Here is a 17499-nt window from a genome sequence, read left to right on the forward strand (position 1 = left end):
GATTCACACTCACCCCGACAGGACTCCCAACACCAGGTTCAGCACAAAGAACGAGCCAATAATGATGAGGGGAATGAAGTACATCCAGTTCCATGTGGTACCCAAGGCGTCGTTGGTCTGAAAAACATTCACGTTAATACACATTTACAACAACTGTGTGATGTTTTGTGATTCATTTGTTTCCGCAGAACTGAAGCTCACATTATAGAGAACAGCTGTCCATCCCTCCATGGTGATACACTGGAAGACCGTGAGTACAGCAAACAGGATGTTGTCAAACTGCGTGATGCCGTCGTTAGGTCCAATCCAGGTGTCGTTGCAGTCGTACTTCTCTGGACACTTCCTCACTCCGCAGGCAAACGCCAACTCTGTCGAGTCGACAGTCTCATTGTCTACAAAAAAAATAGTTAAGCAAACAACTCACAACCGAGTCATGTCCTGTATTTCCCCAACCATTTATTGTATCTCTTCCAGACCTTTTTTTTTACATTTTGGTTTTTAGTAGTGATCAAAAAACAAGATATAACATGTATATGAATGAACTTAAGAGAACTGTTGCTTTAAGGAAACACTTAATTCACATTGTTTTTTTTTGCCCACTGTACAACCATTATCACAATTCTTTTATTTTCAGTTTAAATCTTTCATTTTTAATGTAGTGCTCATGCTTTAACTACACAACTAATAAGCACTTAATTGCACATTATGCATTCTGTGTCGACAGCAAATATATCAAATTAATTTTGTGAAATCACATTATTCTATGATTTACTACAGCCAGTCATTGGTCCAGTACACAACTTACACAAGTGTGATGTGACAACTTGAAACTGTCTTGCATACGGTAGTTAAACATTTGAACAATATTTAACCTAAATATTTTTAGGTTGAAGTATTTTCTATACATCTTAAAACATGTTTGGAGGGAATTTTTAAAAATTTAAGGGAAAGATGTTAATATTTCCCCCCTGATCTAAACGCTGTTTATACATATTCAGGTTTTATTGTGCAGGGCGATGACAGTAAATGCTATGGTGTGGCGCGTGATTACAGAGTAGTTGTTGACTAATTAAGCAGTAGCTAAATAAGCCAGCAACAACTCTATTAATATGTCTGAGCTCACTGGTACTGTAATCTATGAAAGTCTCAAACATTGAGCAAACCACACATTTGATGTACCTGCTGGTGAACCAATCAAAGTGAATCATAAATCATCTAAAAACAGAGTGTGACAATAATTCTCTAAAGGAATTCGTATTATTGTGATAAAATCCAACAAACAAAGTGTGAAAATAATCCTCTAAAGGCATTAGTATCAGGATAAAAGCCGGTGTGAAGACACCCCTTTATTCTAACTTTGAGAGATAGCAAAACATGCTTTAAAATAATCCTACAACATTTGTCCACCTTTCAACTTTGGAGATGTCTTTTGATTTCATCTTATCTAGGTTTAATTTAGGACCAAATCCAAAGCTTTTTCCCTTGTGTCTAACTATTTAGTTTCACACTGTATGAACAAGAAATGAATATAAAGCAAAAAAATGTATGTGGAGAGTGGACTGCCCTCTTTGCTTTACAACAGAAAGAGACGTACCGAGGATATCGACAGATGGCAAGCAGGTCTGGTGAAGCTTCCCGCTGTAGAACTCCAGACCAATGATGGCAAACATGAGGATGGCAAAAAACAAGAGAAGGCCAATCTGTAGCAGCGGGATCATGGCCTTCATGATGGACTTCAGCACAATCTGCAGGCCTTGAAGTATTCACAAAGAGAAATACATCCTGTTCAAGGATAACATCACAGCATTTTACTTGTAATACACTTAATAAATTAAAACAAATATTTAAAAATGAATAACAAATATAAAACAAAACCATAAATACTAGTCTGTAAATGATTTTTTCTAGAAAAATTGCAAAATGTGTTGCAAAAACTGCAATAAACATGCTTTTGAACATGTTTCTACATGTCTAATCTGTTTTTCACAGAAGGTACCAATGACTGGCAGCACACGCTAGATTCTGAATGCCAAATAAATTGGTGGGTTTAAGCTGTTCAATGGAAAAAAGACGCAAGTATCAATGCTATATGTATAAGCTTTAAACTGAAAAAGGGCAGAAATTAACCTTGAACCTTGAAATTATGTACAAACACAAAAGGTATGGATAGACCGTATTACATAGTAAGATTAAGCGTGTTTGTGCATCAGCAAATGCTATTTTTCTGAATGGTTTTGGAACATTTTTTTTTTTTCATAAATATCACTGCAAGACAAATTCTCAAACAACTAGGTCTTTGAACTGAAAAGTCCTAAAAATTACCTGCAAAGATTAATGACTTGTTATTTGCATTATTACGGCATTTGTTCAACCTGACAGTGTGCAGGATTAGAGGTCAGTAACTGACTCACTGGGGATCCCGGAGACAAGTTTCAGAGGTCTCAGCACTCGCACTGCCCTCAGGGTCCGAAGGTCCACTGGAATGTTCATGTGGGCACCAGCGGTGGCCAGGATCCTGATGGACCACACACACACACACACACACACACACACAATGTATACAGAGATATTGATCGTAGTGCTGTTAGGCAGACTTTACATTGTTATTTTTATTTTTATTCTATTCTTTTGTTAAGGCAGTTAAATAAATAGCTATTACTTGTGATGGCCTGAAAAGAAAAAAAAGAGATTTGGGTTAAAATAGAGAAAATGCAACAGGGACATATTTTAAAAAAGTAGTAGGTAATATGGCACCAAGCCTCTCTTTGCTTTCTTAAGATTAATGTTTTTGTCTGTGGTGTTTGACAAATGTAATGACAGAAATCAAATAAAATCAAAGTAACTCAAAGACAGTTCTAGAAAGGAGTCATTTAAAATGAAAAAAGGGGAAATAATAAACTGATTTCATGTCATCCAGACGACTGAGCACTGACCAGCCAGTGGGCGGTACAGTATATCTGTTTAGTGTGCCAGACTTGTATGGTGAGAGACAGATAATGCACAGCTACATACACCTGGCAGGCATCTCTACTCACATCTCCCAATGCACACATTGATGTCCCTCCACCCACACAAACAATGAAAAAAAGCAACAGGAGTAACCGGCAGGCAATCTCTTACCAACGCATAATCACATGGGATTTTCAATTAGGGAAAGGTAATGTAATAAGAAAACCTCTTGCATTAACCCTGCTAAAAACACAATTTTTCATTTATTCAAGTCCATATCATCCAAGCCAATTTGGTGACACGTAACCATTTAAGATTTCACTGATCATATTTCTATGGATGAGACTGTTAATATCTGCTGCTAATTCTCTAAATAATATATAAACTGAGTTGTGAAAAATATCCTAGAAATCATAATCACATTTTTACAGCTTTCTCTCTATCGCTCTGTTTTACACACACACACACACACACACACACACACACACACACCCAGCTAAAATCTTTGGACAGTGTTGGGAAGTGTGGGGGAGGGTAAGTGTGTGTGTGTGTGTGTGTGTGTGTGTGTGTGTGTGTGTGTGTGTGTGTGTGTGTGTGTGTGTGTGTGTGAGAGCAGGGGGTAGAAAGCACATGGCATAAACTCAAGTGTGAGCCCACGCAGAATCTCTCCTGAAAGCAGTGGGAGGGAGAGAGGCAGAATGAGCGAGTGAATGAGAAAGGCCATGTTTATACTACTGCGGATAAACCTGAAAATGCTGTTCAAAGTGGTGAAAGATCACCGTCCAAAACAACGTTTTCAAGACCTTTCTTAAAAATCCACTGTCAAGACTAAACGCTATGGCACGTGTAGGCATGCATTTTTTGAATATGTAGTGCTCCCGGTTACTAATTAAACAGATGTCAAAGTGTACAATTAAAACAGCCCAATACAGAACACCCCAAATATGCTTATAATGGCAGGCAATTTACGTTTTTGAGTTGAATTTACAGGTACAGTTGTGACAAGCTTCATTAATGACCAATCACATCAAATTCTCTCATCTCAATCCAAAGATTTATTCCAAACCAGCAGGGTTTGGTCAGAGTAAGAAACTAACCAGGTAGGGAGTAGGCATAAATCAGAGTCTGATGGCTTGATGGATTAGACTGATATGGAATCAGAGTAGGAATAGATATGAATGATACTTTATCCTGTTCTCTTCTGATTCACAGTGTTCAGTATTCAGGGTCAGGATAGTGATCAGGTTACAAAGATAACACTGGAATGTTTAGTTTTAATGCAAAAAACAATCTGGCAAAGAGGTGAGTGTGGTCAGTATTAAACTGCCAGAGTAATCAGGGGAAATGGGAAGCAGGTGAGTGTGTAGGTGGAACAGGTCAGTGGAAGAATAGGTGGGAACGGGATTACTGATGGACAAGAGGGAGTGGCAGAGTCTGGAATGAAATGCAACAGAGCAGACTGAATGACTAAATATTGAGATCAAGAAGGATCTGTGACAGGTTTAAGGAGTCCGGGGTTTCTAAGTTAGTTTCTAGGTGGAAAACTGACCTTCTCTAAGAGTTGCACAGTTGCACATCACAAAATGTTTATATAGGACCACAAAATATTAAAAGGGTACTGCAGCGATTTATTGTTGAACTTCTGTAAAGTTGAGAGACACTTGACAAGAATGGTCAAAATCAGTGCAGTGCAATTCTTACATAGCATCTTTTCTTAGACCCTGATGATTGCCATCATTTTCTAACTCCACACCTCCATATTCTAATCCAGCCTTTAAGTTACACATTGTTGGCCTCCAGGCACAATGACAGATGACATGACATTATCAGTGTTATTTTCAGCCAACAGGGCTCTAGGGATGGCATTGTCAGTTTGTTGGTCAGTTGGTCCCTCAGTCAGACTAAAGTTAAAATTGGAGCAGACATTAACCTAATTAACATACCTACTGTAAATAATATGTCAATATGTCTTTCAAAGCAGCATGTATAGTCTGACGCTCTTTATGTTTCTATTTCGGTGCATGTGTCAAAATTTACAAATAACACCACAGTGAATGGTGGCAGAATACCAAATCAAATTAATGTAAATTCATCAACATGACAAACAATTAACGCAAATGAAGTATTTCTATTTGGCTTTCTGTTAATTTGTGGCACTAATAGAGATAGCAAACAAGTGAGCGAGCGAGTGAGTGAGTGAGTGAGTGAGCGAGCGAGCGAGTGAGTGAGACAAGGAGATGACACAGTGAGAGACACTGAGACAGAGAGGGAGAAGAGGAGTAGGAGTGTGTTAGCGTGACAAGCAGACCCGCTAGGGTGCGTCTAGAGTTCTGGGCTAGTAGTCTGTGGAAATAGCCTTCAAACAAAACACACTGAACAAAGGCAGGCAGCAGCACCGCTCGTTCAAGGCTGCACTTTGAGCTCAACAATTCAGCAGAGGCTCCATCAAAAATTAAAGCAAATATTTTGTTTGTAGCATGTTATGAATCCCCCCCCCCCCCCCCCACACACACACACACACAGAGGCCATTTTCTTTTGTTTAGTTCAGAAAGTGTCTTCCTGCAGAAACAATTCTAAATAATTATACAAACCAGTGTTTTCCTAGTATTTCAGCTTCTAATATCACACCTACAATTTACTTGATTGTTGTACAGTATGTAAACAATTTGCTTCTAACATCTTTGGGACCATACAGATGCACATGATAGCACATGACCACTGTGTTCTGAAGTTTTATGCATTGACCTGACTAATCTTCAACTCAAATGGGACAAAACTGAACTAATTGATTTTTTGGTTCTCTACAACAAAAGTCAAAAAATTAACCTTGTGCTCATTGTGCCTCTATGTTAAATAAAACAACATAATACAAATCAGGAATATAGCTGTAACATCAATTCTGTGACATGAATGGTTTAAATTTAACAAGAAGAGAAGACCTTGTTTTAACACCTGACACATGCCTTTACCACCAGTGCATTAGATACATAAAAAAATCCAGTTTTTTTTCCAGGAGTGAAAAATTTAAGGCATTGTAACATTTTGCTCAGAGAAAGATATCTACTTTTCAAGTCTTTCAGTACAGTAAAGAGACAATAAAACACATAGGGCAGCTATATATAAGCCCCTCACAGATTCAACTCTGAACAATCCAGCAGCGAGTTTATGTTCATACTGAGAGGCTAATCTCTTTCCTTTTGGCTCTTTAAGTAAAGCACTGTTGCACAGTATTACACCAAACTGGCTCTGGAGAGGATGAATTCATTACATGCACAGAATGCAGCCTCTCCCACACACCTCCACCTACACTAAGAACACCACCAAAAACTACAGTAATCAGCAGCATCACGTTGCTCACCATTTCAGCACAGCTCTGCATATGGTAATGTGCGTCAACACATTAATGGCTTTGAATTAAATCTGGAAAAAAACATAAACCATAAGTCTAATTGAAACATTAATGTTGCGCTGTTGAATAGGGATTACATTTAAAAAAAAACACTTTTTCACAATTAGTCATTGAATAACCGGCTGGGTGTATATTTTCCCAAAGAAAACCCTCCTGGGATCATAAGCTATTGTTTGTTCAGTTAAATTATGATGGCAAAATTGGAGCTGAGACCACTGCTGCTGTCCTTCAAAACACCTGGTATAATGCACATAGTGTTGACGAGATCGTTTTAATCTTAATAGGTTTTGAGGATACAAATATGCAGTGGGACTGGTGCTTACTTGTAGGTTTACATGCAATGCCAATCATGAACAGGTAGATCAGACTAATTTACCAACAACTAACTAACTGCCCTGGAGCCTAGACCTCCGGGTTTGGTTCCCCCATCTATTTGTAAATCCCTAACGTTTGTGCAAAGTGCAAAGCAAGTGCAAAATCCTTTTAAGTTTTATCTCACTACTAACTAGTTTCAAATGGGTTATATCTGTTCATCAAGTTGCATAAACTGCAACATAAATTCCAAAAATTACAATCGTAGAGGGTCAAACAATATATTAAATATGACTGCCACATATGTCCACAATACAGTAACATGAGCTATTTAAATTAGCTGGATACCACTCGTAACGTACATAATGTACGCTACACACACGCTACATAAGCTACACACCCGCGTGTAGCTTGCTAGCTTGAAAGTTGTTTTTTCCCGAAGCGAAGGGATTTTGAGAATGGCAACACACAGAGAGCAGAAGCGGAGGGGATGAACCACTCGCTGGTTGTCAGTCTTTATTCTGGAAATGTACTTCCATTGATCCAGACTAATGCAAACCTAACTGTTATTTGGGCTGATGTTTTAGGCAACATTTTTGTAAATTGAGATATTGTTTTGCTAAATCAAATTTTAAACCTCCCAAATTATTTCACAGTATTTTCATCAAGTGTCAGGTCAGTTGTGTCAACTATATTTCACTTTAATTACATCACCACAAATGAAAACAACACAGAAAAAAGTGGGGCCATGCAGTAGTGAGTGAGTCTTTGCGCCAGATGGCTAATGAATCAATCCCAACTCCCACCCAGTTGTGTTTTTCATCCTGTATAAAGAGCGACAATTTTAGTTTGTGTCACACATGGGAAAGCTAATATCCTTTATACAATGTGAACCTGGAGATCAACATCATTCAGGCCTGATGAGTGAGTTGTCAGAACTAATCTAACAACATTATTTTTTCTATTTTTGTTATTTCCACTAACCCCAACCAGCCCGTCAGACGCCGCCTACCAAGAGCCAGGGTCTGTCCGAGGTTTCTGCCTAAAAGGAAGTTTTTCCTTGCCACTGTCGCACTGTTGCTTGCTCTGGAGGAAACTACTAGAACTGTTGGGTCCTTGTAAATTCTGGAGTGTGGTCTAGACCTACTCTATCTGTAAAGTGTCTTGAGATAACTCTTGTTATGAATTGATACTATAAATAAAATTGAATTGAATTGAACATGGGAGCAACAGGTCCACTGGCAACAATCTGTACCTAAAGCCTTATAAATGGAGTAACAGACAAACACACACACAACCACACACACGTCACTTGGGAGACACTGTATTGCTAATCAAAGCAGCAAGTCCACCGGTGCCAATGTGTTTGCCCCAGGATATAATTGACCATTTTTGGAATCAGTGAATTAAATTGGTTTGGTAAGTTGTTCTAGTTGTTGTCCTTTTTGCTACACACTCTTCACTCAGATTAAGGATTTTAATTGAGCTCAGTGTCCCAGCAGATTTGCTTCTAGCAATGCATTAATATGAAATGGAATAAAAGCCGCCAGCGCTGGCCCACTGGCCTCGATTTTATTCCCATCCGGCTATGACACGTGTGTTTTCTTTTAAGACTGACTTACTCGTACTGTCAGACTAAAGAGTATGTGTGTGTGTGTATGTGTTTATGTGTGTGTGTGTGTGTGTGTGTGTGTGTGTGTGTGTGTGTGTGTGTGTGTGTGTGTGAGTGAGTGAGTGAGTGAGTGAGTGAGTGAGTGAGTGAGTGAGTGAGTGAGTGAGTGAGAGAGAGAAAGAGAGAGATAAGAGAGCAGAGCAGCATATGTGCTACCAGAAAATGTGTCAGATAGGTGGCAGGAAACCAGGTCGTCAGTAACCAGCTGTGGTTGGCATTGAGCGAGAAGATGATCTGTAGCCTGCAGAAAGTCTACCAACAACTTTGTGTATTTTATGCTTTAGGTGACATGATTTCAGTTGTATGAGAACAACTTAACTTAAACAATTGAGTCCATGGAAACCAGAGAAACTCCACATTTTTTAGCTGTGGTTACAGGTGCAACAAAGCACATATCTGACCACACTCGATCTTACGCATCAGTCATGCTGGTTGTGGCACTGACACATTACTCGTCAGCCTGGTGTTACTCTTTAAACCTGCAGTAACTGATTTTTTTAACCACCTTTTGGACAACGTGGCATCCTTTTAAGTTGATATGGTGAACTTAGCAAACAGTTAATTTTTTACACATCTAGCAGTTAGGGAGCAACATTTTTATTTTTTTGAGTTGTGATGAATGTAAGTCCAATATTCACCATCCTTTTAGCTCTGTTTTTGGTTGCTACTCAATCCTACAGGAAATAACTAGCTTCTTAGCTGCTGAATGCTCCATTATCTATCTTCACCAGGTAGTCATTAACTTTGTCTGTCCGCTTTTTGTTGTTGAGCAGGTAGTGAATGGCTAGACGCTATAATGAGAGCGGTGATTTAAACAAAACGTAAAATTGCCAGACAAAAATGAGCTGAAACTCGCTACAAAGCTTCATAAAGTCATTTGGAGCTGCAGATTTGGCTGATAATTACCCCTTTCACATTGTGATTTGATACATTGTCATTTAAAAAATATTGAATATGGGCTCTTTGATGTGCACGGCATTGATAACCAAAAACCTTTCAAACTGCTCTCCAATGAAACTCCAACCACTATTGCTCAAACTTTTGCCCCAATCTTGTATGAAGACAAATAAATAGATTGAATAGAGTGTAAGTCAAAACATATAGTATCATGGTGTCTGTAATACGTGCACTGCTTGACCACCACAGACACACAGTAGAAGTGAAACGATCAGTCAGTTAATGGATTTTTCAATCCACAGAAGTTTAATTGGCAACCATTTTATAACCAAGTGATCTCACATTGCCAGACCTATCTCCACAGCGCTGTGTTAGCACTGGAGTATGGTCTCGCTACACAGCTTATCTTTTCTGGGATAGGGGAAACATTTTCTAGCTTGTTTGTATTTCTTTAAACCAATCTCAAATGTCCTGAGCGGCACTAACTTCTAGATGCAGCAACGGTGCCCTTTGCAAAATAGTTAGCAGAGATAGCGGAAGGTGAGCTGACATCAAGTGCTTTAGGCTATATCCCAGCAATCTACATCCGTTGAACCAGACCAATAGTAATTGTTAATACCATTTTTAAAATAAAAAATTTGAAGATTTAGCTGGTTCAAGCCTCTCAAATGTGAATATTTCCTGGTTTTCTTAAAGGTGCTCTAAGCAATGTCACATGTATTTTAGGCTATAACATTGCTTAGAGCACCTTTAAGCCCCTTTCACAAATGCAATCTATCCCTGAAATGTGCAGGGACATTTCCTGCATGAGGTCATGAATAAATGGAAGAAATTATTGATATATAGTAAAATATGTCCCACCAATGTCCCTACTCAGGACCTAGTAACAGGAAAAATTCTGGTATGGCTGTGGTGTGAATGCAAACAGGAGCATTGCAGGGATAAGCACTGCTGCTGTCTCCTTCCCCCATCTATTCTGGCATTGCCAGGACAAGTGTCAAAAAGTGCAAGGTGGAAATGTTCCTGAACGCTATGTGTGTAAAAGGCTTTAGTCTTCTATGACAGTAAACTGAATTATTTGGGTTTTGGACGGTTTGTCAGTTGTTGTACTTTTATGTCACATCACATGTAGGAGGATGGAGGGTATTTTATAAACCAAACGTTTAATCAGTTAACTGAGTAAATAATTGTAATGTATCACTAATGACAATAATTGTTATGTAAGACACACATTTTCAAGTTCCCACCAGTGTGTTTTGGAGGAGAGTAATTGGGTCCACACCACAGTTCTCTCTGAACTCCAACTGTTACACAACTTGCACCACTGGCCTTCAAGTGATATCCTACGCCAAATCTCTGTTTTTAGCAACACTCACATTTTGCATGCTTGATGGGCGGCTGATAAAAGGCAACAGTTTCCTGCAGTGGACAATTTTTATCAAATTATTACACCTTTGCATTTCAATAACGTAATATAAGGTTAATGTCACAGATTGTCCTAAATGCATGTGAAGAAATTGAAAATATCATTTAACTGATGTCTTTCTCCAGCCGTGAGTGGCCAGCACTGTATTTCAATTTTTTTTTTAAACAACTAGTCAAAGGCTTGTGAATAACGAGCTGTTGTTTTCGCACCAGTGGTTTTTTTGTTAACAAGCCTTTAATGTAGAAACTGAAAGCAAGATATTTTGTAGCAAACTTTGACAGATGCCTAATGAGAGAATTTGAAAGTATCCCAATAAAGCAACCAGTACTGTTCATTTAAACTGACTAAAAACTTTAACCTCGTAAAATTCAGTGGAAATCTGTCAACAACACAGCTGTTGAGTGTTTAGACTGGCACTAACTGGTCTGTAAACGTGATGCTGATGTGCCTTTTATGTAAGCGGCAGAGAGAGAGAAAAACAGCGGGATGGAAAGACAGAAATAAGAGATACTGTGAAAAAGAAAGATGTGGGTGTCAGGTTGAAATGAGATGTCAACATGCCAACAGCATTCTTCCCTGCATGCTGAATACTGTACACTTAGCCATAACCAGCGTAGTTGATAACAATGTTTACCTCCTTCACAATTAATTTACTAAACCTGCAGTCTTAAAGGGAACAAATGAAGTCTCCATGTTTTTTTGTCTCTCCATCGTCCTTTCCACCCCTTATTTCCCCTCCCCTTTCTTCTCTCTTTCTCTATGGCATCCATCCATTCTTCCAATGCTTTTGCACAACAATAGCGCTGCATTCACATTTAATTCACAAAGGTCCTGGGGGCGAACCAATGCAGGTTTTAGACACAACTGCCAATCCACTTATCCACCCACCTATTGCTGACTGCAGAGCCTGACTGTGCCATGGAAACACACATTTACTTGCATTTATGCGTTTTTCTGTGGATGTATGCCGTGTTTATATTTTAAATGAAATTAACAACAACATATATCAACAATAAAGACCTGCCTAAAGGGTCCAATACTGCTGACCAGGTGTCAGACATGAGGTACAGCGAGTGGGGATGAGAAGCCTTTAAAATGCACTACAAGCATACGTGGCAAACGTTGACACAAGCAGCATCACATGCATGAATGCACCAACATAACTTGACAATCAGTGTCGCAAAATTAATCTTTTGGTTCACCACCCACAGCCTGGTAAAGTAAAATGAATTCTGTCAAAATTAATTGCAGCACCATTTGATGAGCATTAATGTAAAAAAAAAAATTCTCTCCACTCTCTAATACAACTGGTGGAGTTTGTAATTCATCATGGAGTTCAACCAAAATTAAAAGAGAGCAGTTGCAGGGATACTTCCAAGCGCACACACACATATGCACATAGACAAATCTGCTCTGTCAAGAGTTACACTTGGCAAGTTAATATTAAAAGGCTACTTTGCTCAAGTCCAACTAGAATTTAGAAGGTAGTTAGGATAAAGCAGGCAATATTCTACATTTTTCTTGTAAACAAATCCCATGAAAAGAACATAATCACAAATTGTACTGCTTTTACTAACAAGACTGTGTTGCCAAAGCCTAAAAGCTTATTCCTCTGTGCCATAGACCTCCATTGTTCGAAATCACATTGACGAGCCACATCCTTGCACTAGGTGACATTTTCTTTCATAACGATAAACACAGCCAAAGAAGTTCATTTTTGCTGCTATAACTACTAAATAAAGCACTAAATGTTTGTTGATCTGTGGCTGAAAATAGACCCTAAAAATGCACTGTTTACTCCTGTTTGACTAAGTGTGTCACAATGCCCACCTGTTTCAGGAAATTACACTGCCTTTTTTTTCCTTTACCTTTTTTTCTAATAGGTGCCCTACCACACAAAACCGTTTTTACTTGCATTTTTTACAATATGTTTCCATATGTGTTTGTGTTATGTTGTGAATGCGAAAATGAACTGCTACCCCCTCTGTCAGCTCTAGCCACTGAAAAGAAATAGGTGGAGAAATCAGGCCAATTACAACAGCTGGTCAGTCGGACGTCATGTTGCCTGAGCTCATTACTATTCATGGGCTCGCCCAGTTGAGCTGGGTAAAGGATGCTGATAGCAAGGCTCTCATTAGCTAGCTGTTAGCTAGATCAGAGTCCAGCAGCTTAGCTCACAGAATATTAATGAAAACTGGCACATATCGAGCTGAGTCTTCTTGCAGGCTTTCTATACCACGCTAGAATGGCCTGAAACAAGGTAACCAATGCATATTTTCCACAAACATTGTTAAGAGTCCATGGTTAGAATTTCAGACATTACCACAAAGTAATGGAATACGTGTTGCAGGGCACCTTTAACTATATTTGTAAAACGTTTACATCAGATTTATGTCATCAGTAGAAAAGCATGGGCTTGGTACTGAATGCCACAAACCATTCAGAGACGGAAAAACACATTGTTGTTTTGGTATTTTCATGTGATTTGTAGAAAAACTATACAGAATAACGGCAGCCTTATCCTTAAAGTTTAAACAAGCTTAAAAATGGTTGTGAAGAAGTACAATGTTAGGAATTATGTTTAGATATGGGTTTGCATTTTTACAATTTTGGGGTATATTTATCATCAGTATTTGTCCCATTAGTCTCTAAAGACATAAATGGCATATTCTATTCTATTGTAGTAGGCCTGCCTACAGAGGAAATTGACCTTGTATCTTGTTAGCTTGTAAGCTGTCAGAGATAGCAAACTGTTACTGAAGGAGTGGAACACAAAAAATTAAGACTTTGATGGTATTAAGTTACTGTTAAAATCAGATATCCAGAATATTTAACAATCAAACAAAAAGTAGACTCCTTTTGCATAGTAGAAGACACAGCAATGGACTTCTGTTTTCAGTCATAAATACTGTACATTAGCTAACATTATTGTTATCAAACATATAGCCACAACATATGGCAATACATATGCAAACACAGCAGTGCATTAGAGATACACTTATTCAATAGTCATCCGCTCTTGTACAGAAAAGCCAAACCCCAGCAACAGTTAGATTCTGCTCCACTAGCTTTCATTGGGAGATGTTGTTTAATATTAGTTACTAGCAAAAATAATCATTGTTTTATTGTCAGTACTACCAATGTAGCTAAGAATATGTACAAAAATACCAAGTATTTTGTTTGAGAGTGACAAACAAAAGAAAAGCTATATGATAAAATGCATTACTGACGCTGCAGGAACAGAAGTTAGCATGGAAAGGTGACAGGACTGACTGTTTGATTACATAGCTACTACATAAATGGCATGAAAAAACATGTTTCTCAAACCGAACACTGTGACCAGCAATGTATTAAATGTCATTTTTATTGATAATTCAACATGCAATTGAAAGAAAAATTCAGGTGTAATTAATAATGTTAATGATGGCTGTATTCCATTTATGTGAGCCAGCTACAGGGACCTGGTATTGTGCAGACTGGGTCACTGGAATGAATGGCTTAGTTTGAAGTGTGCCATTGCTAATGTTATCAGTCACACCTGTGCTTTTTTCCAGCTTTGACTGCTTTGAAGAAGATCTATTAAGCATCCAGACACGAGGAGAAAAACAGGAAGAAAGCTAAGACACTCTTGCCATTCCAAAGTCTAAGTGCAATTGCTTTGCTCTGATTGGATTGGCTCACCGTCAGAGTGTATGGCAATGCTCAAAAAGTTGGTTAGTCACAGAGAACAGATATTTGTTCCTCCTTCAAAAACAGACTTCACCAGTATGCTTGGAAGCAACTTAGGAATTGGTTGACAATGTTAACAACAACTATTTCTCACCACCAGGTTGTCATAGAGACCAACTGATGTCACTCACCCACTGAGGACGACTATGAAGTCCATGACGTTCCAGCCGTTCCTCAGGTAGGAGCCTTTATGGAAAACAAAACCGAGGGCCACCAGCTTGATCCCCGCCTCGAAGCAGAAGATCCCAATGAAGTAGGGCTCTGTCTTCTCCTGTGAAAATAATAATGTACAAGAAGCAGGTCAGCAGAGTCTGTAAAAAAGTCAAAGCTATAACCTGTTGAGTATACGCAGGATTCACACATAGACACATGTATAGACTATATCTCATTTACAATTGAGGAAGTGCGTGCAGCAGGGGGGTAGAAACACACTGCCATAATGTTGTGATAGCTTATATTTGGACATTAGTCCTTTACTTAACTAGAATTAGCACTACCACAATGAAATATTACTCCATTACAAGGAAAAAAAGTCATAAACTTACAATCCATATACTTAAAGGTGCTCTAAGCAATGTCACGCAATTTTTAGGCTACAACAAGACAAGAAGGATTTGGGGGTGGGGGTTGGGGGGTTAGAGGGGAGGGGGAGGGGAGGGGATGAGGAGGAGGGAGGGGTGAGCTAGCCTTCGTTTTGTTTGAAAATACTTTGAACGTCAACAAGAAGTGCTGTCACCCAACATCGCTTAGATCTAAAAAATAAAATATTGGTATCAAAAATACTCATTTTGAAAATGGTCTCATTCAGAGTCTTTCTACCACATAAGGTAAACATGTATGTGGCATTTAGTAAAACTGGTAACATAGTAACCATGTAAAGCTATCTTACATTAAACAGGCATTTATTTCTCACCCATTTCTGTGCAAAACTATCCAACACCTTTTTATAATGCTACATGCTAACAGCAAAGTTTGCACCCTTAACTAAAAGGTTTTACTTTGGGGGATTTGGGATTTACTTTTGTGACTTCTGTAGTTTAAGGCACAAAAACAACTTTGTCTTCTCAGAAACTCTGGTTTGCTTTGTGACCTTGCTCACAACCCCGTGTATGTGTTGAGGATGTGAAAACAGATTTAATTCCTCACCAGTCTCTTTGCCATGGGGGTCTTATCCTCTCCAGGGAGGTGCTGCTCCAAGGCCAGGACAACACAGTTGGCGGTGATGGTGGCCAGGATCATGTACTCAAATGGTGTAAAGGCCACAAAGTTAAGGAAAGTACTTCAATCACAACACAAGAAGAAAACAGATAAAACCAAACACATGCTGATATCGTAGATCAACACTTCAGGCATCTGATAATATAAAAAACATATCCTAATTGACCATACTAAAGTAATCACCATATTCTTAGTTGAACAAGCTTAAAATGTCCAAAGCAGTAACAGCGGTAACTATTAGTGTAATTCTTTATCCATATATACAGTATATTTTCTAAATTATACAAATACTTCAAAGTGCGTGTAAAGGAGAAAAACATAGATGGATGGATGATTAAATGAAAGATGCATTATGGCATGGTTCATATTCTCTGGCATTGTGAGCAATCTGTTAGAGAGATTGCAGTATCCATGGCAACCTGCTTTTAAAAGTGCTTTTCAGTAAAAAAAAAAAAAGAAAAAAAAAAGAGGCGGGTTAGGGAGGGAAAAAGAGCGCAGTGGTCACCTTGGCCTGACAGGTTTATTAAACAAACTACAGCAAAAAGTCCTGATAACTCCCATCCCTATAGCTGACACCACAGCGCACTACAGTATAAGTTAAACAGTACAGCAATTTTAGTGTACAACATCCTCAAAGTATTAACGCTTTTCTACTTAAGCAGGGCAGTCTATAATTAAAAAGCCAAAGTATATTCAGTGTCTTTGTGCTTTAGATCTTCAGCAAATCAGTTTTAGACTGTTGGTCAGACAAAAAAATAAATAATTTAAAGACGTCACCTCGGGGGTCTGGGAAACTCTGCTTGGTTGTATTTCTTCCATAAAGGGTCATCATTAGTTGCAGTCCTAATATGATGTAGAATCTGCTGAGGAGTTGTAGAAACACTGTGAGTCTGTACATTTGGGAAAATAATTAACATATAAAAGTTGAATTTGAAAGATTCCCATATATCAACATTATAACAAATGTAATGAAAGCTGCAATCGTGCATTAAAACGGTTATTTACTTCCAGCTCCTCAGTTATGATGATTTGCAGTTTGAAGTGTATTCCTGCACAACTGTTGAATAGACCACAACTCTCGCCACATTTCCTGCAAGAAACTTGTTTCAGGACTGATTTGGGCCATTTTAGGTGACTCCAAATTCAGAACTTAAGTGTCTGAATGTTTTCTGTAGGTTTTAAAGCTTTAAAGTTCTTATTATTTCTAGAAGCTCTTGCATCATTTTGATAATTTCTCAGAAGTGATGGCTACCTTATTATCTTCTTACAGCTAAATGTGTGTACATGCATGGGCCCTATGGATACAGTATGTGCATATGTGTGAACCAGATGTGCCCTAACACTTGTTAGGTGCTTGTGACCTCTAGTCCCCTGGAGTGTTCCCATGAGGCAGCTGCTCCTTGTTAATAATTGTCCTGCCTTTAGTGAAATGGGGTCACTGACTCACAGAGGAGTGCTGTGATTGGGGCCATCAAGGACCCACACCGAGTCACATTGACAGGTCCACATTGTTGCCATTGAAGGCAGTTGAAAATAGCTAAAGTGGGGAATACTTAATAAATTTCGCCCACCACACCTGCCCTCACTACACCTGCAGAGATTATGCATGTTGTAGACCATTTAAGATGAATCCCAGTTAACCATGCTGTTTTTTTTTTTTAGATATTTCAATATTTTTTTCTGATCTTTTAAGCAGCTGTTTGTTTTAGTACAGAACAAACATTAATTGACACCCTCTTAAAACGTGGAATAGGGCGACAGGGTGAGATTATCTGGGCTCTACTTTGCCTTTTCCTTTTACAATTTGTTGTAGTGTTAGTGTGTTTGTTCCTATGTTTTTCACTGGATACATTTATAACATCCTTTGGTTTTAAATGATGTAAGAA

At 38.6% G+C, this 17499-nt stretch overlaps 1 protein-coding gene across 7 annotated transcripts in view; it reads right to left on the reverse strand.

The window, feature by feature from the left end:
- Positions 1–17499, reverse strand: part of cacna1eb (calcium channel, voltage-dependent, R type, alpha 1E subunit b) — a 58536-nt gene that overhangs the window by 29974 nt on the left and 11063 nt on the right. For all 7 annotated transcript variants that reach the window (XM_032531255.1, XM_032531257.1, XM_032531256.1 and 4 more), the window contains 6 exons: positions 15542–15647; positions 14527–14666; positions 2412–2515; positions 1595–1753; positions 202–392; positions 14–117 (listed from right to left, as the gene is read on the reverse strand). In XM_032531255.1, the coding sequence (XP_032387146.1) occupies positions 14–117; positions 202–392; positions 1595–1753; positions 2412–2515; positions 14527–14666; positions 15542–15647 (804 nt within the window). The remainder of the gene's footprint in view (positions 1–13; positions 118–201; positions 393–1594; positions 1754–2411; positions 2516–14526; positions 14667–15541; positions 15648–17499) is intronic.

This window comes from Etheostoma spectabile, chromosome 12 (genome assembly GCF_008692095.1).
Source record: "Etheostoma spectabile isolate EspeVRDwgs_2016 chromosome 12, UIUC_Espe_1.0, whole genome shotgun sequence".
Taxonomy (NCBI): Eukaryota; Metazoa; Chordata; class Actinopteri; order Perciformes; family Percidae; genus Etheostoma; species Etheostoma spectabile.